The sequence below is a fragment of the Grampus griseus genome (assembly GCF_964374135.1).
Source record: "Grampus griseus genome assembly, chromosome: 10".
Classification (NCBI taxonomy): Eukaryota; Metazoa; Chordata; class Mammalia; order Artiodactyla; family Delphinidae; genus Grampus; species Grampus griseus.
This window is the reverse complement of record NC_139004.1, coordinates 52,266,316-52,287,235: the sequence shown is the minus strand read 5'-3', so window position 1 is coordinate 52,287,235 and position 20,920 is coordinate 52,266,316. Positions and strand designations below refer to the sequence as shown.

General features: G+C 39.4%; 1 protein-coding gene across 1 annotated transcript in view; it reads left to right on the top strand.

Annotated features, from left to right (window-relative positions):
* CMTM6 (CKLF like MARVEL transmembrane domain containing 6) overlaps positions 1 to 19,850 on the top strand; it is a 52,022-nt gene extending 32,172 nt beyond the window's left edge. Inside the window, exons 3-4 of the mRNA XM_082663988.1 lie at positions 14,259 to 14,357; positions 16,896 to 19,850. Coding sequence (XP_082520114.1) covers positions 14,259 to 14,357; positions 16,896 to 17,027 — 231 coding nt within the window. The 3' untranslated portion in view covers positions 17,028 to 19,850. The remainder of the gene's footprint in view (positions 1 to 14,258; positions 14,358 to 16,895) is intronic.
* Positions 19,851 to 20,920: the final 1,070 nt, after the last annotated feature.

Below are 20,920 nucleotides of genomic sequence, written 5' to 3'. Positions count from 1 at the left end.
CACAAAAATAAACTCAAAATGGATTAGAGACCTAAATGTAAGACTGGAAACTATAAAACTCCTAGAGGAAAACATAGAAAAAACACTCCCTGACATAAATCACAGCAAGATCGTTTTTGACCCACCTCCTAGAGAAATGGAAATAAAAACAAAAATAAACAAATGGGACCTAATGAAACTTCAAAGCTTTTGCACAGCAAAGGAAACCATAAACAAGATGAAAAGACAGCCCTCAGAATGGGAGAAAATACTTGCAAATGTAGCAACTGACAAAGAATTAATCTCCAAAATTTACAAGCAGTTCATGCAGCTCAATATCAAGAAAACAACCCAATCCAAAAATGGGCAGAAGACCTAAATAGACATTTCTCCTAAGAAGATATACAGATTGCCAACAAACACATGAAAGTATGCTGAACATCACTAACCCTTAGAGAAATGCAAATCAAAACTACAATGAGGTTTCACCTCACACCAGTCTGAATGGCCATCATCAAAAAAATCTACAAGCAGTAAATCCTGGAGAGGGTGTGGAGAAAAGGGAACCCCCTTGCACTGTTGGTGGGAATATAAATTGATACAGCCACTATGGAGAACAGTATGGGGGTTCCTTAAAAAACTAAAAATTGAACTACCATACGACCCAGCAAATCCCACTACTGGGCATATACCCTGAGAAAACCATAATTCAAAAAGAGTCATGTACCACAATGTTCACTGCAGCTCTATTTACAATAGCCAGGACATGGAAGCAACCTAAGTGTCCATCAACAGATGAATGGATAAAGAAGATGTGACACATACATACAATGGAATATTACTCAGCCATAAAAAGAAATGAAATTGAGTTATTTGTAGTGAGGTGGATGGACCTAGCATGTGTCATACAGAATGAAGTCAGTCAGAAAGAGAAAAACAAATACCGTATGCTAACACATGTGTATGGAATCTAAAGAAAAAAAGATGGTCATGAAGAACCTAGGGGTAGGAAAGGAATAAAGACGCAGATGTAGAGAATGGACTTGAGGACATGGGGAGGGGGAAGGGTAAGCTGGGACGAAGTGAGAGAGAGGCATGGACTTATATATACTACCAAAATACATAGCTAGTGGGAAGCAGCCTCATAGCACAGAGGGATCAGCTTGGTGCTTTGTGACCACCTATAGGGGTGGGATAGGGAGGGTCGGAGGGAGATGCAACACGAAGGAGACATGGGGATATATTTATATGTATAGCTGATTCACTTTGTTATAAAGCAGAGACTAACACACCATTGTAAAGCAATTATACTCCAATAAAGATGTTAAAAAAATAAAAAACAAAAACAATCCGCCTACCAGTGTAGGGGACACGGGTTCAATCCCTGGTCTGGCAAGATTCCCACATGCCACGAATCAGCTAAGCCCGCGTGCCACAACTACTCAGGTCTGTGCTCTAGAGCCCGTGAGCCACAACTACGAAGCCCGCACGCCTAGAGCCCATCCTCCACAACAAGAGAAGCCACTGCAATGAGAAACCTCTGCACCACAGTGAAGAGTAGCCCCTGCTTGCTGCAACTAGAGAAAGCCCGTGTGCAGCAACAAAGACCCAGTGCAACAAAAATAGAGAGAGAACTGGATAAATACAAAGCAGTAAGATTTTATTGTTTTAAATTAATGAGAACCAAGCGTTGGGTCCTATATTGATCATACACCTAAGATTTACTTTTTTCTGTATACTCTTTTGTACCTCTTAAGTTTTGTACCATAAGAATCTATTGCCTTCTTTCACTTATTTATTTTTTTGCATTTAAAAAATTTTATTGAAATATAGTTAATATACAGTGTTGTGTTAATTTCTGCTGTACAGCAAAGTGATTCAGTTATACCTATATATATCCTTTTTCACTATGGTTTATCACAGATATTGAGTATAGTTCCCTGTGCTACACAGTAGGGCCTTGCTGTTTATCCATCCTGTATATACTAGTTTGCATACGCTAATCCCAAACTGTCAATCCTTCCCTTTCCCACCCTCCCTCCCCTTTGGCAACCACAAGTCTGTTCTCTAAGTCCACGAGTCTGTTTGTTTAGTAAATAAGTTCATTTGTGTTGTATTTTAGATTCCACATATAAGTGATATCATATGGTATTTGTCTTTCTCTGTCTAACCTACTTCACTTAGATGGACCTAGAGGTCATCATACTATGTTGCTGCAAATGGTGTGATTTCATTTTTTATGGCTGAGTAATATTCCATTGTGTGTATGTATTTGTGTGTGTGTATACACACACACACACACATATATACACCACATTTTCTTTATCCAGTCATTTGTTGATGGACATTTAGGTAGTTTCCATGTCTTGGTTTTTGGAAATAGTGCTGCTGTGAATATTGGGGTGCATGTATATTTTTGAATTACAGTTTTGTCTGGGTATATTCCCAGGAGTGGAATTGCTGGATCATATGGTGACTCTATTTTTAGTTTTTTGAGGAGCCTCCATACTGTTTTGCATAGTGGCTATACCAATTTACATTCCCACCAGCAGTGTAAGAGGGTTCCCTTTTTTTCACACCTACTCCAACATTTATTATTTGTAGACTTTTTAATGATGGTTATTTTGACCATTGTGAGGTGGTGTACCTCATTGTAGTTTCGATTTGCGTTTCTCTAATAACTAGCGATGATGAGCATGTTTTCTTGTGCCTATTGGCCATCTGTATATCTTCTTTGCAGAAATGTCTATTTAGGTCTTCTGACCATTTTTTAATTGGGCTTTTTTTGTTATTGAGTTGTTTGAGTTGTTTGTATATTTTGGAAATTAAGCCCTTGTCAGTCGCATCATTTGCAGATATTTTCTCCCAGTCCGTAGGTATAGTCTTTTCGTTTTGTTTATGGTTTCCTTTGCTTTACAAAAGCTTAGAAGTTTGATTAGGTCCCATATGTTTATTTTTGCTTTTATTTCTATTGCCTTGGGTGACTGGTATGATTGGTACAACTTATGTCAGAGAATGTTTTGTCTATGTTCAAGGAGTTTTATGGTGTCATGTCTCATATTTAAGTCTTTAAGCCATTTTGGATTTATTTTTGTGTATGGTGTGATGGTGTGTTCTAACTTCATTGATTTGCATGTGGCTGTCCAACTTTTCCAATACCACTTGCTAAAGAGAGTGTCTTTTCCCCATTGTATATTCTTGCCTCCTTTGTTGAAGATTAATTGTCCATAGGTGTTTGGGTTTATTTCTGGGCTCTCCACTCTGTTCCATTGATCCACATGTTTTGGGGCCAAAACCATGCTGTTTTTTTAATTTTTAAAAAATTTATTTATTTATTTATTTATGACTCTTGTTGGGTCTTAACTGCTGCGCGCAGGCTTTCTCTGGTTGCTGCAAGCGGGAGCTACTCTTCATTGTGGTGGCTTCTCTTGTTGTGGAGCACGGGCTCTAGGCACGTGGGCGTCAGTAGTTGTGGCACATGGACTCAGTAGTTGTGGCTCATGGGCTCTAGAGCACAGGCTCAGTAGTTGTGGCTTAGTTGCTCCGTGGCATGTGGGATCTTCCCAGACCAGGGCTTGAACCTGTGTCCCCTGCATTGGCAGGCGAACTCTTAACCACTGCACCACCAGGGAAGCCCAACCATGCTGTTTTGATTATTGTAGCTTTGTAGTATTGTCTGACGTCTAGGGGGATTATACCTCCTGCTTTGTTCTTTTTCCTAAGGATTGCTTTGGCAATCCTGGGTCTTTTATGGTTCCATATAAATTTTAGGATTATTTGTCCTAGTTCTGTGAAAAATGTCATGGATAATTTTATAGCGATTGCATTAAATCTGTAGATTGCTTTGGGTAGCATGGCCATTTTAACAGTATTCTCCCAATCCAAGAGCATGGGATATCTTTCCATTTCCTTGAATCCTCTTTAATTTCCTTTATTAATGTTTTATAGTTCTCAGCATGTAAGTGTGTCACTTCCTTAGTCAGGTTTATTCCTAGGGGTTTTTTGTTGTTGTTGTTGGTAGTGGTGCTATTTTAAAAGGTATTGTTTTTTTACATTCCCTGTCTGATATTTCATTGTTAGTGTAAAGAAACGCAACTGTTTTCTAAATACTAATCTTGTATCCTGCCTACTTTGCTGAATTCATGTATTAGATCTAGTAGTTTTTGTGTGGAGTCCTTAGGGTTTTCTATGTTTAGTATCATGTCATCTACATATAGTGAAAATTTTACCTCTTTCCTTCCAATTTGGATACCTTTTATTTATTTTTCTTGTCTGATTGCTGTGGCTAGGACTTCCCAATACCATGTTGAATAGAAGTGGTGAGAATGGGCATCCTTATTCCAGATGTTAGCAGGAAGACTTTCAGCTTTTCACTGTTGGGTATTATATTGGCTGTGGGTTTGTCATAAACAGCTTTCATTATGATGAGATATGTTCCTGTATATCCACTTTGGTAAGAGTTTTTATCATGAATGGATGTTGAATTTTGTCAAATGCTTTTTCTCATCTATTGAGATGATCATGTTATTTTTTCTCTTTTTTTTAATTGATTTATTTTATTTATTTTTGGCTATATTATAAAGCCTACTGCACGTGGGCTTTCTCTAGTTGCAGTGAGTGGAGGCTACCCTTAGTTGTGGTGCACGGGCTTCTCATTGTGGTGGCTTCTCTTGTTGTGGAGCACAGGCTCTAGGAGCATGGGCTTCAGTAATTGTAGCATGAGGGCTCAGTAGTTGTGGCTCTTGGGCTCTAGAGCACAGGCCCAGTAGTTGTGTCACATGGGCTTAGTTGCCCTGTGGCATGTGGGATCTTCCCGGACCAGGGCTTGAACCCGTGTCCCCTGCGTTGGCAGGCGGATTCTTAACCCTGCGCCTCCAGGGAAGCCCGACCATGTGGTTTTTGACTTTTGTTAATGTGTATTACATTGATATGCATATGTTGAACCATCCTTGTGAACTTGGGATGAATCCCACTTGGTCATGGTGTATGATCTTTTTTATGTGTTGTTGGATTCAGTTTGCTAATATTTTGTTGATAATTTTTGCCTCTATATTTATCAAAGATATTGGCCTGTAATTTTCTTTCTTGGTGGTATCTTTGTTTGATTTTGGTATCAGAGTGATGGTGTCTTCATAGAATGTCTTTGCGAGTGTTCCCTCGTCTTCAGTCTTTTGGAAGAGTTTGAGAAGAATTGGTAGAAGTTCTTCTTTGTATGTTTGGTAGAATTTGCCTGTGAAGTCATCTGGTCCTGGACTTCTGTTTGTAGGGAGTTTTGGTTTCTTTTTTTTGATCACACCATGCAGCATATGGGATCTTAGTTCCCTGACCAGGGATCAAGCTCTTGCCCCTTGCATTGGAAGCATGGAGTCTTAACCACTGGACAGCCAGGGAAGTCCCTGTAGGGAGTTTTTTTGGTTTGATTTTTTTTTTTTTTTTTTACTATAGATTCTGTTTCACTTCTGGTGATTGGTCTGTTCAAATTATTTCTTCTTGATTCAATTTTGGTGGGCTGTATGTTTCTAGGAAGTTGTCCATTTCTTCTAGATTGTCAAATATGTTGGCATATAATTGTTCATAGTATTCTCTTACGTTTTTTTTTTGTATTTCTGCAGTATCAGTTGTGATTTTTCCCCTTTCATTTCTTATTTTGCTTATTTGGGTCTTGTCTCTTTTCTTCTTGGTGCACCTGGCCAGAGGCTTATCAATTCTGTTTACCCTTTTAAAGAACCAACTCTTGGTTTTACTGATTTTTTTTCCTATTTTTTTAATCTCTATTTTATTTATTTCCTCTCTGATCATCATTATCTCCTTTCTTCTGCTGACTTTAGGTTTTGTTTGTTCTTCTTTTTCTGATTATTTTAGGTGGTGGGTTAAGTTACTTGAGATTTTTCTTGTTTCCTAAAGAAGGCCTGTGTCACTATGAACTTCCTTCTAAGAACTGCTTTTGTTGCATCCCATAGATTTTGTTTATCTTTTTTGGCTGCGCTACATAACTTGTGGGATCTTACTTCCCTGATCAGGGATTGAACCCGGACCCTCAGCAGTGAGAGCATGGAGTCCTAATCACTGGACCACCAGGGAATTTCCCCATAGATTTTGTATGGTTGTGTTTTCATTGTCATTTGCCTCGAGGTATTTTTTAATTTCTTCTTTGATTTCACCATTGACCCATTGGTTATTTTAGGATCACGTTGTTTAGTCTCCATGTAATTGGTTTTTTTCTTGTTTCTTTTTCTGTTGTTGATTTCTGGTTTCATGCTGTTGTGGTCAGAAATGATGCTTGAAATAATTCCTATACCCTTAAATTTGTTGAGGCTTGTTTTGTGCCCTAGTATGTGGTCAATCCTAGAGAACGTTCCATGTGCGCTTGAAAAGAATATGTATTCTGCTTTTTGGGGGTGTAATGTCCTGAAAATATCAACTAAGTCTGTTCTGTTGTATCACTTAGGATCTCTGTTGCCTTATTGATTTTCTGTGTAGAAGATCTGTCCATTGATGTGAGTGGGGTGTTAAAATCTACTATTACTGTACTCCTGTCAGTTTCTCCCTTTATGTGTGTGTTTGTTTTATGTATTTGGGTGCTCCTATATTGGGTACATACATGTTGACAAGTGTAATATCCTCTTCTTGTGTTGATCCTGTTATTATATAGTGTTCTTTATCTTTCTTTATAGCCTTTGTTTTAAAGTCTATTTTGTCTGATAGGAGTATTGCGACCCCCACTTGTCGTTTTTGTTTGCATGAAACATCTTTTTCCAACTCCTCACTCTAAATCTATATGTGGCCTTTGTCCTAAAGTGGGTCTTTTTTGTTTTTTTAATTATTTATTTATTTTTTGGGGCTGTGTTAGGTCTTCGTTGCTGTGCATGGGCTTTCTCTAGTTGCGGCAAGCGGGGGCTACTCTTTGTTGCGGTGCGTGGGCTTCTCATTGCAGTGGCTTCTTTGGTTGCGGAGCACAGGCTCTAGGTACGTGGGCTTCAGTTGTTGTAGCACACAGGCTCAGTAGTTGTGGCTTGCAGGCTCTAGAGTGTAGGCTCAGTAGTTGTGGCACACAGGCTTAGTTGCTTCGCAGCATCTGGGATCTTCCTGGACCAGGGCTTGAACCCGGGTCCCCTGCATTGGCAGGCGGATTCTTAACCACTGCACCACCAGGGAAGTCCCTAAAGTTGGTCTCTTGTAGGTAGCATAGTGTATGTAGGCTCGTTTCATCCAGTCTGCCACTCTGTGTCTTTTGATTGGAGCATTTAGTCCATTGACATTTAAAGTAATTATTGATAGATATGTATTTATTGCCATTTTAAACCTTGTTTTCCCATTGATTTTATATATCTTCTTTGTCCCTTTTTGTTTTTCCTTTTGTGGTTTGAAGACTTTCTTTGGTATTATGCTTATGTTCTCTTCTTTTTGGTGTTTGTGAACCTATTGTGTGTTTTTGATTTGTGGTTGCCCTGTTTTTCAAGTATATTAACCCTTCCCACTTGCTTTAGACTGATAATCATATGGGTTCGAACACATTCTAGGAAATTACATTTTCTTACTCTCCTCCCCCACATTTGATGATTTTGATGTCTTCTTTTACATCTTCATGTTCTTCCTTTTGCTGTTCATTGTGGTTATCATCACTTCCACAGAAATTTTTGATTGTCTTTTTTTAAATCTATATATGAGCTTACTTAAGTGATTTACTTTCTGATTAGGATTTTCTCTTTTCTATAGATTTTTCTTTTCTATTTAGAGAAGACCTTTCAATATTTCCCTTAGGATGGGTTTGGTATTGCTGTATTCTTTTAGTTTTTGCTTGTCTGAGAAATTCTTCATCTCTCCTTCTATTCTAAATGATAATCTTGCTGGGTAGAGTATCCTAGGTTGCAGATTTTTCCCTCTCAGGACTTTGAATGTATCTTGCCACTTCCTTCTGGCCTGCAACATTTCTTTGTTTTTTTTCCATAGGCACCTTTTTTGGGGGGGGCGGGGGAGGCTACATTGGGTCTTCGTTGTGGCCTGTGGGATCTTCATTGCGGCATGCAGGATCTTCTTTTGTTGTAGTGTGTGGGCTCTTCGTTGCAGTGCATGGGCTTCTCTCTAGTTGTGGTGTGCGAGTTTTCTCTCTCTAGTTGAGGTGCATGGGCTCAGTAGTTGTGGTGCATAGACTTAGTTGCCCCACAGCATGTGGGATCTTAGTTCCCCGACCAGGGATCGAACCTGTGTCTCCTGCATTGGAAGGCAGATTCTTTACCATTGGACCACCAGGGAAGTCCCTGGCCTGCAACATTTCTGTAGAGATATATGTCTTGGTGTAGGTCTGTTTGGGTTTATCTTGTTCTGGACTCTCTGTGCTTCCTGTACCGGGATATCTGCTATCTTCTCTAGGTTTGGGAAGTTTTCAGCCATCACATCTTCAATTCCCTTTTCTCTTTCTTCTCCTTCTAGGATCCCAGTTATGCATAGATTGGCATGCTTTGTATTATCCCACAGGTCTCTTACGTTGCTTTCATTTTGTTTTTTCATTTGCCTTTCTGTCTGCTGTTCTGATTGGGTGATTTCCATTATTCTATCTTCCAGGTCACTTGTTCTTCTGCATTATTCGTTCTACTATTCATTGCCTTTAGCTCAACTTTCAGTGAATGAGTTCTCTAATTTTTCTTGGTTCCTTTTTATAGTAATCTGCATTTCTATCAATACTCCTTAACTTCTTCAGTGTTTTCATTATCTCCTTTTTGAACTTGATGTCTATTAGACTGAAGAGGTCTGATTTGTTGTTTGTTCTTTCAGGGGAATTCTCTTGATCTTTTAATTGGGAATGGTTCCTCTGCTTTTTCATTTTACTTATATTTCTCTTCATGAGTTGAGGACAAACAATTATCTACTGTGGTTTGGAGGGCTGTTTTTATGTGGGGGTGTTCCTGTGTAGCCTTTGTGGGTTTGATATTCTTTGGTGTGAGGGCTGTTTTTAGCTTGGATGCCTGCCATCTCTTTCCTCGGTGTATGCTAGCTGTTATTATCCCCTTGCTAGGTGTGACTGGTGTTGTGGTGACCAGAACCTGCACTGGATATTGAGTGGGGCCTCCTCCTTGCTCTGTGGTTTTCACTGCTCTATCAGAGGCTGGGTTTGTTCCCTAGCTGTTGGAGTAGACGCCCCCAGATGCATTTCTGAGTGATGGTGCATGGTAGGTGGGATTGGCGTGCTCCCATTGGGAGAGGAGCCACTGACTATTTCTCTGCTAGATCTGTTCACATGTGAGTGTGCTCACCTGTCACCCGTTGTGCAGGCTCACAAAGTACACTGCTGCTGGCACTGCCCTTGCCCCTGTCTCAACCTTGGGAATGCCATCAGTCAGCCCTGGTGTCCCCCTGGCCTTGTTTTCACGAGGCCACCAACGCAGATCCACTGAAGTCAGGTTCCAGGACTATAGTAGTTGTGCACCTGGACCCGCTATGGGGGCTATAGAGGCAGCTCAGACCCTGGCCCAGCCCAGTCCCCACATGCATGTGCCCACAAAGCCCACAGCTGCTAAGGCCAGATCTGTCCAAGCCATGGGAGGACCCGTTGTCCCTCGGATGTCCTGCAGGTGCTGAACTTACACGGCTGGCAGTGGAGGTGTAAGTCTGAGGCTTGCACAGCTGCAGGTAGAGATTTCAGCCCTACCTCCTAAGTCTCGTGGCCGCTGGGGTCCAGCTGTGGTTTCAGCTCTGCCTCTGTGTGTGGGCAACCCACTGGCGTTTGCTCCCGGAGCCCGCCGAGGCAGCGGCTGGTTCGCCGGAGCCTGTCAAGGCAGGAGCCCCCAAGGCGGTGGCTGGGGTGCGCTCGCCTGGAGCCTGCCAAGGTGGGGGCTGGCACGTGAGAAAGAGGCTGCTATGGCGGCCTCCATTGCCTCCTCATACGCCACTTAACGATGGCGCTTCACTTCTGTGACGGGCCTGGGCTTCTTCCTCAAACATCCCCAGTTGCGACCACACCACATTCCAGCCCCTTCAGGCTGTTTCCACACAGCCAACAGCAGCCCTCTCCCTGTTCTGTCCTCTAAACCCTGAGTTTCAGTACCCAGCCCCTTCCCCTACCAGCAGATGTGCATCTCAGGCTGGAATGCGCAGGGCGGTGGCACGGCTGTCTGTGCAGGTCTCTGTTTGTTCTGCCTGCCACAGACCTGAAGCTCCCTTTCTGTCCTGGTTGATCTCCCTGCCAGTGAGGGGGTATCCCACGGTGTGGGAACCTTTCCTTTTTCCAGCTCCCTCCCATGGCCGCAGATCCCGTCCTGCTTTCCCTTTTTTTTTTCCCTTTCGTCCTACCTGGTCACATGGAGATTTTTCCTGTCCTTTCAGGTGTTTGAGGTCTTCTGCTGGTGTTCAGTAGGTGTTCTGTGGGAACTGTTCCATTTGTAGGGGTATTTTTGGTGTATTTGTGGGAGGATGTGAGTTCCACATCCTTCTACTCTGCTGTCTTGACTGGAGCTCCTATCCCCTTCTTTTAATTCTTTAAGCATGAAATATTGCCATTTGCAGTAATATGTTAGTTACTGGACCTAGAGAATATTAAACTTAGTGAAGTAAGTCAGAGAAAGACAAATACTATATGATATCACTTATATGTGGAATCTTAAAAAAGAATCTGTATACAAAACAGAAACAGACTTAACAGACATAGAAAACAAACTTATGGTTACCAAAGTGGAGAGGGAAGGGAGGAGGGGACAAATTAGGGTTGTGGGATTAACAGATACAAACTACTATACATAAAATAGATAAGCAAAAAGGAATTACTGTGTAGCACAGGGAACAATATTCAATATCTTGTAATAACCTATAATGAATATAATCTGAAAAAATATAACTGAATCACTTTGCTGTACACCTGAAGCTAACACAATATTGTAAATCAACTGTACTTTAATAAAAAATACATATATATATAATGATTCTTTTAAGTTTGAAAAATTAAAAAACAAAAAGTTGATACCAAACAGCTAAAAAAATAACTTTGAAAAACAGGTAGAGTCTGAATCAAATCCATTAAGCCTTTGATGAACACATACGTGCAGTTCTTGGTATGGCCAATATATGACAGTTCCCGTTATCTTACCCGATAATAGCTGCTGTCAGTGTTTACTGTGTGCCAGGCACTTTATGTGCTGTGATTTAGAATCTTCACACCTCAGTGCTCCATTTTTCTGTTGAAGAAACTTAGGTTGAGAGTGGTTAAGTAACTTGTCCAAAGTTACACAGTGAGGGTGAAAATAAACAGATTTGAACCCAGGAAAGTTCTCACACTCTGCAGTCTCACACTCTGCAGTTCTCACACTCTGCAGTCATGTGGCCTAGGCAGAATGCTGCTAGAACCACTGCCCTAGTAACTTTAGATGCTATCGTGGCAAATATCGTCACCACAAGAGTCTTTGTATAGCAATGACAACAGAACCCATTTGTTTTATGAAATATGTATTAAGAAGAGGATGCAGAGAATATCTTAGAATTTTTGTTAATTATATTTTTAATCTTTGAAAAGTCCTTTTTACAGATTAGTATGTGATAAGATTTGAACAAGGGAAAAATTCACTAGCATCTGAGCTGGTTGATTTGTAGCTTGAATGTGTAAATTTATATTTTAAACATTGAAAATATTTTTTTCATTTCTTATCTCAACAGCAAATAGCACTACTGTCCATAAAAATATTTTTAGAAATGTTTATAGTTTTTTAGTGCTGCATCTGTAGTGTTTAAGAACATTGATCTTTTTGACAAGAAACAATATAATATTTTCCAGTTTAGTATAATGGTCAAACTAAGCAAAATGTAAAGCACTTATTACATCAAACTTGAGCATTTAAAAAGTTATTTTAGAGTAAATACTAATTTTAAAATACTGAGGAGGGCTTCCCTGGTGGCACAGTGGTTGAGAGTCCGCCTGCTGATGCAGGGGACACGGGTTCGTGCCCCAGTCTGGGAAGATCCCACATGCCACTGAGCGGCTGGGCCCGTGAGCCATGGCTGCTGAGCCTGCGCGTCCGGAGCCTGTGCTCCGCAACGCGAGAGGCCACAACAGTGAGAGGCCCGCATACCGCAAAAAAAACAAAAACAAAAAAATACTGGGGAAAAAAAGAAAAATTAGTCATTTCATCCTAAAATAGCTTTTGTAAATATTTTACTGTATGCCTTTTGGGTCTTATAGAAAGTTTTAAACATAGTTGTAATTGTAGAGTATGTATGTTCTACTTTTCACCTAACATCGTAAGGAAGTCATGTTTGTTTGAATGGTTTAAAAATTACTTTTACTGTCTGCTTATTAATATACTTAAATTAAAAAAATCTTTATGTAAGGAGTTTTCTGTTTTAGAGAAAATGTTTTGAGTGTGTGGTGGTGGTAGTGTCTAGGGAGGAACAGTAATCTTTTTGGAAAGAGAATCTTTTCTATCCCATGCTCTTGTGGGTCCCATTGTATCAAGAATAACAATAGCCAATGTTTATGGAACATTTATTGTGTTTCTGGCACTGATCTGAGCACTTTCCATGGATTAACTCTAATCTATAGAATCACCTATGAATACGATATTGTTACTACTCTCATTTTGCAGATGAAGAAACAAAGGCACACAGACATTAGGTAACTAATTCAATCATGTAGCTAAGAAGTAATATTACTGGAATGTGAACTCAGGTAGTCTCGCTCTAGAACCCATGTTTATTGAATACTACATTGTTCTGTCTCAAAATGATTGTCTTGTTTTAATACCTCCTTGAGTGTACTCCAAATATTAGTAAATAGAGTTTTATATTTGTATGTAAGAGATTTAAATAATATTCATTTCAAAGGAATAGAAAAAAAGAAAAAGTGCTGCAGAAAAACACCTCTTTTAGAAGCAAAGAGGAAATCTCTGAAATTTCTTATAAGTGTTAAGTGAACTAACAAAATAGTTAATTCTGTTTTGGGTAGTTTTACTGATAGTAGGTTTAGTGGAAATTGCATTTAAGAAAACTCAAAAAATATCAAACTTAAAACACTTTGGAGTGGCTATCATTTTTCCCATTTCTCCTCTGAATCAAGTATGTATATGTCAAGCTCTGTTTTCACTTGGCATTTGAGAGTGAGCCTCATGAGTTGATGCCTGAGAGAACACTTGGAAACGATGAAGAATTCCATTGCTGTAAGCTGCACTATGATGAGATGTGGATGCTTTTATGTAGTAGATAATCTCATCATACAAGCTCATGTTTGATTACCCACTTGGCACAATTGAAAAACAACATGCTATTCCAAGAAAGTCTAAGTGTCTTTAGTTAATGATGGGTGATCCTTTTGAGTCTCTCTTTTCCAAAGTGCTTTAAAAGCACTGAAGTACTCTCAGGCCATCCTAGCATGGATTATGTTGAAAGGGAAGAAAAATGCTATTCTTTGCTGGAAGTAATGTGGGATTTAATAAATCCTTTGGCTTTGATCTTAATATGTCCTAGAAAGGGGACTTCCCTGGTGGTCCAGTGGCTAAGACTCCGTGTTCCCAATGCAGGGGACCTGGGTTCGATCCCTGGTCAGGGAACTAGATCCCACATGCCGCAACTAAAGATCCTGCACGCAGCAACGAAGTCCCCACGTGCTGCAACTAAGACCCAGCGCAGCTAAATAAATAAATGAATATTTTTTAAAAATTAATACATCCTAGAGAAAAAGATAAGCACACACATGCATGACCTTTGGGGAACTGTTTTTATTTTATTTCATTTTTATTTATTTGTAATAGAATATAATTGATTTTACAATATTGTATTAGTTTCAGGTGAACAACGTAGCAATTCAATATTTTTATAGATTATACTCCATTTAAAGTTCATTAGCAAATAACGGCTAGATTTTCCTGTGCTGTACAATATATCCTTGTTGCTTATTTATTTTATACATGATAGTTGGTACTTCTTAATCCCCTTCCCCTATCTTGCCCCTCCCCTTTCCCTTTCCCCACTGGTCACCACTAGTTTATTCTCTGTGTCTGTGGGTCTTTGTTACTCATTTGTTTACTTTTTAGATTCCACAAATAAGTAATAATGGAGAACTATTTTTATTAAAACATTATCTTGTGATGTACTCTCTGAATATGCCCTGTCCAGAGTGTGCATAGTGTTCCTTTACAGGGTATTTATCAAATACCAGGCTTATTGAAAAGTTAGAAGTTGAAGTATGTAAGTTTGAGTCAAGAAAAAAAGTCACTGAAGTTTTTTAAAAGTTAAAAATTAAAACATTTGTTTTCAGCCACCCTAACCATGCTGTATTCCTTATGTTTTATGTGTATGTATAGGATTTTTATATTACTGTGGGAACAGGATTGGTGTTTTTGGTGGCATCCATCTTATTCGCTTTGACACATGACAGTACCCCGGCTGAACTTGCTGCAATTGTAAGTACCTTTTATCTTCGCTTATTTTTATTTGCTTAGAAATATGGAATTTGGAAAGTACTTGACAGGTTATACAATAAGGGAGAGTGGTTTGTCTTTTAACTTATTTTTTAGTGTAATTTGATTAGAGGCCTAAAAGCAAATAAATATGATAGCCTTAAAAACCTAGAACCTGTCTTTAGAATTTGAGTTTTGTTAACAAAAATCCATTGAAGCCACATATGAACTTTATTGCTAATGGAAGTGGTAAAATTGACTTGATTATCTTATATTTCTCCCCTTTTTGGTTCAACAGAAACACACCTACATATCACATGCTGTTTTAGGTGTAGAGAATAGACAGGAGAAATGACCCCAAAGTTCAGCCTAGTATAAGAGATAGATAAGTAAATGTTTTTATCTGAAATCCTTGAGGGACCAAATGTTTTTTAGAATTCAGAATATTCTGCACTTTAGAAAGGTAATACTGTGCATATACTGTATTACACACCTTCAGAGGGCCTGGGCAGCACCTTGTAATCCAACATATTAATTTTTCTGAAGCATCTGAATATTCACAGTTAAAGAGATAGATAAAGACTGTAAAGAGTTTTACCTTGTGTCAATTTTCAGCCAAGTAAATCATGAAACTTCGAGTTTTTGTTGCTTTTTGGAATTCAGAATTGCAAATCAAGGATCATGGACTTAATTGGTGCCAGTGCTGTGAACATGAACAACTAACAACTGGTTAACAAGTCCTCTTACTAGTCAGCTGATTTCCAATTAATGCTTTGTTCATAAGAAAATTGAAGTTGTAATTAATTGAACTGTCGGCTAATAGATCATTAAAACTGCTTTTTATGATAGAACAACTCAAAAGGAGTTCAGAGAATTAGATGGCTATAACGTATCTACCTATTTATGTGAACACGATTTCTTAGTACTTACATGTATAAAAACAAAACAATAAAATTAATGCCGAACCTTGATGCATTCTAGCAATAAGTAATATTTAGTCATGGATACATGAACCAGTTGAAGAGAAAAAAAGCCTTATGCTTAATTTGTTTGTAATCATATTTTTGTTGCAGAAGAGTATGATAGGGTGAATCAGTAAAATACTTTCTAGTATAAAAATGTATTGCTGTAAAATCCTGTGGAGGAAGTAAAATAAAGTTGAGGAAATGTTGAGTTCGTGGGGGGAAAGAAAGCATGTCCTAAAATTACCAGCTATTAAAAAAAAGCTTATTTATGTGTTTTAATTAGGTGGTATGTCAGAATGTTACAGTATTCAGATTTCATTAGATATATTTAAGAGTGACTGGTGGTTTAAAAGCTCAGTATTTATAATCTGCTGGAAATTAACCTTTTGCAACTATTTAAATTATGAAAGTTATACAGACTGAAATGGGTGAGGGAGTCCATTTTTTAAAAAATTGTGATGTGAGCAGAAGAGCTAGAAGATCATTTGGGTTATATGCATAGAGGGTCCTGTACGGACCAGAGCTTTCTAAGGTGGTCAGAGATGTCTTCGTAGACAAGATGACATCTGATCTGCCTTTAAAGTGTCAAATAAATTTGCCAGTCAAATAAGGGGACAGATGCCATCAAGCCAAAATACAGACTCCAGAGTGGAGAAGGGACTTGGGTTTCGAGGGGTGGAATTGATAATTACATTTTGGTTGGATGTGTTGGGGACATCCAGGTGAATTAATGAATAGGGAGCTCCGTTTGCTTTACAGTGAAATGAGGCAGAATGGAGGGATGGGGTGTGAAGGGCAAGAGACTGCAGCAAATGACAACAAAATGTTAAACTTCATGGAGCTGGAGCCTTAGAATTGGGACTTTAGCTGTAACCTACATCGATTTTCTCTTTTTACAGAGCACTTCTTTGGCCCCCTTCCTTAAGGGTTTTTCTAGTGAAGAAGCTAAATTTGCACCATGGGCTTCTGTCTCTTGACAGAATTCTCAGAATGTTTGATTAGATGTTAGAAGAGTATAATGAGGAAGTGATTTAAGGAAGAGGTAGTAGGTAGTGGCGTCATGTTGCTGTGTCATTACAGTGTGACAGTGAGCTGGAAAATATTTTTTAGGTAATTGAACCATTTAACCTAAAAGTATCTTCAAAATAGAATTTCTGTTTTGATACAAATAACCTTTTCCATTTTTACGTAGGCATGGCTGCCTGCTCTTCTCATCTGTCAGTCTAAACCATTGCTAACAATCCAGTGTTTTGTATCATGTTATAGGATTTTGTTTTTCATCTATTAACCTTAGCTTCATAGATTGGCACCTCACACATACACACACACACACACACGACAGGACATTAATATATTGTGACCTTGACTAATGGCCATTATTCTGGAATTCTTTTTTTGTAACTTCTTTCCATTTTTTGATCTTAAAAGATTTTTAACCACTGATGTTAAGAATGATGTGTATAAGATAAATTGATGAATTGTCTTGCTTGTATAAAACACGATCAGAGCCAAGTAGGAAATGTGAGAGTATATTGCAGCATTCCTCATATAATCTTTGCCCCTTTTCCCTCCTCAGGTGTTTGGATTTCTAGCAAGTTTTGTGTTCCTGTCTGACTTTTTCCTTATGGTCTATGAAAAACGTAAGGAGCCCCAGCCAAGAAAACCTGAGGCTACTGTTAATGAACCACTTAATGCTCAGGGACTCTAGGGAACAGGTGTTACGTCGCCACTGCGTGGTGCCTGAGCCCTGGCAGAAGCTCTTGTAGAGTCTGTCATTATTAAACCACTTCTTTTGGAACACAAGGCAGAAAGGCAGTTTGATCAGTATTGATTGGACTGTGTGTCAGTCACCACAAATTGGGCCAGAGGGCTTTTTGTTTTAAAAAATATATGTATATTTTTTGGTAACAGTTGAAACTTCTGTCAGATGAAGTTTTGTTTTGTTTGGAGGTGAGGGCAATTGTTTGTTTAAATCACATAGCTCAACTGATGATAAATTATTCTGTCATTGTTACTAGGCTTAGCTTTCAAATTACGCTTTATAGCTGTATAAACAGCATGATTAAGTTTATCCATTTAGAAATGGTTTCATTTTTAAATTAACTTGCTTAACTATAACTTTGCTTTTTGATGACTTGATAAAATTTAATGTATATTTAAGAGATCAATATTTTAAATGTTGGTCTAGGTTTTTTTCCTTAAAATGTAAAACTCAGTCTTTACTGTATCTCACGCAGACTTAAAATTATACTGTAACATTTTAGGATAATAATAATTGACTCTTTCTGAGACCTTTTATAGCCTAATAGAAAATATATGGGAGATGTTGATATTTTACATGTTACAAAAGCAATAGCATCAGTAACCCCATGTTCATACTGTACTTTGCTTGTCAATATCTTGTAAAAAAAAAAGATCTTTATGTAGAAAGATAGAAAAATGGAAGAAACTGCTATCATGACTAAGGACCAAAGAAAGATAAGATACACTTTTGCACAATGCAGTGAAAGTAGTTATAAAAGTAGGCCTCAACCACTTCCAGATGCCTGAAGAGATGAGTTCATACTAGAAGACAGAAGATGGTTTGCTCCCTTTTGCCATATGATTATTTCTACTGAAGTTAATACAGCTCTGCAGGTTCTGTTCAGTGTTTTCTTTGGAGCCAATCTTCTTTTAAAACCCCAATCTTTGATTTTTGATTTGAGAGCCTCCCTCTTCTGTCTCCTTATAAGAATGGTCCATGTACTACTTCATCAGGCATAGCTGGGCCTCTGGCTCTGGCTTCCTTGATGGCAGATTCTCCGGAATCTTGGGCCCTTTTAATTGCATAGAGTATAGAGCAGGATCTTTAGGGTTCTTGTTCCCACATAGGCATTGCTCTGGTTTCTCTTCAAAGGAGACCTTTTCTTTTTTTTTTTTTTTTTGCGGTACGCGGGCCTCTCACTGTTGTGGCCTCTCCCGCTGCAGAGCACAGGCTCCGGACGCGCAGGCTCAGCAGCCATGGCTCACGGGTCCAGCCACTCCATGGCATGTGGGATCCTCCCAGACCGGGGCACGAACCCGTGTCCCCTGCACCGGCAGGCGGACTCTCAACCACTGTGCCACCAGGGAAGCCCAGGAGACCTTCTTAAGAAAGTGAATATCCAGAGATTCCTGCCCAGTTTAATACTGCTGATGGTGTAAGGGAGTAGTCAAACCATTCTCAGAAGACACTTCATACCCAGTTCTGATAATTTGGAAGAACTGTCTGTTGCTGGCAGTCTGTCTTAGAGCCAGCCAGCCAGGGCACTTTGAGCAAGACCTTTCTTAAAGTGGGTCCTTTTTTTTTTTTTTTTTTTAAACGGGACCTTTCTGACCAAGTGGTTCACAGACTAGACCTTTCCTGTCCTCCTGGTAGATTTTTTTGACTCAAGACTGTAGGGCTCAGGCAATGAGCCCATGCATCAGATCCTTCAGTACTTTGGTGAAAGTCTTCTGGGCTAGTCGGTTTTCTGTCTGAAAGAGTGGAATCATGTTTCCAGTGAGGTAGTTTAATGACCTCATCCTTTTTAAATTTCTCATCTGCCAATTGTGTGTTGTAGATGGTTTTCAGACGCAGATGGCCGGACACAGCTTCTGCTCTTACTGACTTAGAACCTTATCCATTTGTATCAGAGCTTGGATGCTAGTGCTAGTGGTGATGTCACCACTACCTGCTTGGGAGATAATGAAACCAATCTTGGATGCTGTTTTTACTAGGTGTGCTGTCTGAGAGAGGAGAAATAGCCTGGGTCTTGGGTTCAAAGATAAGCAGCTTATGATTGATAGGCAGGTTCTCAAATTTCACATCCAGCTATACCATTGTCCTTTTAAGTATCATCTGCACCCAGCTAGGATTCAGAGCAGACCATCTGGGCTACCTCAGGGTCCCCAGTCATGCACTGGGCTCAGTTGAGTTTGATGGAATGTCCTCTGCTGGCCTCACATCCACAGCATGTTGGCGTGGAACTTTCAAGCTCTGCTTGTTCTGAGGTTTCACTTCCATTTGTTTCATTGGCGCAGAATGGACCTCTTAGCTGGCCACCAAAAGGTAATATCTTCACTGGTATTTTGGGTCACTCTAGAACCTTTCTTCACGTTGTTTTTTACAGGACCCATGACTGATTAGCCTACGTCTTCTATTGTAGAAGGAGTTAGGAGTAAAAAGGTCTTTGTGGTAAATAAAAATTTCAAGGTGAACTTGAAACCAAAGATACTGTTACTTACAGAAAAGGGCACACTCAGTAAATTCAAATGTAAAATAATTTTTTATTAACATTTATGGTAAATTTATATTTACACAAATAGACTGTTTAGAAAGAATGGTTCTTAAAAATGATAAGGGAAATGCACATACAGTACAAAAATTTTATAATTGCTATACTTCTGTTTGGGGACTGGGAAATGTATTTTTTACATTGTTTATAGCCAATCATTTTTGTATTTAATAATTTTAAATCCTGAGTCTTTTATATCTCTCTGTGTCAAATTTTGTAGTCTTCTTTTTAAATAAACCCACTTTATTGTTCACACCTTTGCAGTTGTTTAATTATTATAAAAACATGGTGTTTAAATGAAAGCTTTCTCCAGAGTTCTAGGAGTTGGCTCTACAACCTTGGTAAGAATACTGGACTTTGGATCTGCTTGGGCGTGGGGCATGGGTAGAAAAGAAACACGTCCAACTCCTACCCATGGGCTGTCCCTCTTCTTGGAAAGTTGGAATACACATTGAAACAACGTTTTTAGGGAGCCCTGTGTGAAGAGTTACAAAGAAATGGGCTTACCTGGTGGCGCCACGTGGTTGAGAGTCCACCTGCCGATGCAGGGGACACGGGTTCGTGCCCCGGTCTGGGAAGATCCCACATGCCGCGGAGCGGCTGGGCCCGTGAGCCATGGCCGCTGAGCCTGTGCGTCTGGAGCCTGTGCTCCGCAACGGGAGAGGCCACAACAGTGAGAGGCCCAAGTACCGCAAAAAAAAAAAAAAAAAAAAAAGAGTTACAAAGGAATGTTATGGACTAAATATGGCTTTAAATACTCCCAAAGAAGCAAATTTGGACTCGATCACATTTCTCAGTGTGGCCAACAATCCTAAAAACAAAATAGGTACATTCTCTCTCAAGCTGTTCAATGATTGGGAAAGTGTGAAGCAAAACTGAGGTGGTGGTTCTGGTAAAGCTACAACTATTTGTGTAGTTTGCAAAATTCCTGCCTCCAGACATACAGAATAACAAGGTCTTTATAGTCGTCAAGAACTCACTGGAATTTGTACATTCTTCAGTTTTGTGTTTCGTTTTGATAAAGAGTGTGATTTTATCAATGTGCAGTCAACTGCAAGGAGCAGAAACCTAATTAAATAAGTGGGTCTTAAACAGTAAGGAAAATTTATTTCACAAGAAGTCTGGGTAGGGCAGTTCCACAACTGGTAAATTCAGTGGCTCACCAGGGACCCAGGCTCTTGCCATGTTTTTCTGCCCATCCACCTTTTTTTTTTTTTTTTAATTTATTATTTATTTTGGCCATGCTGGGTCATAGTTGTGGCATGCATGTGGGATCTAGTTCCCCGACTGGGGATCAAACCCAGGC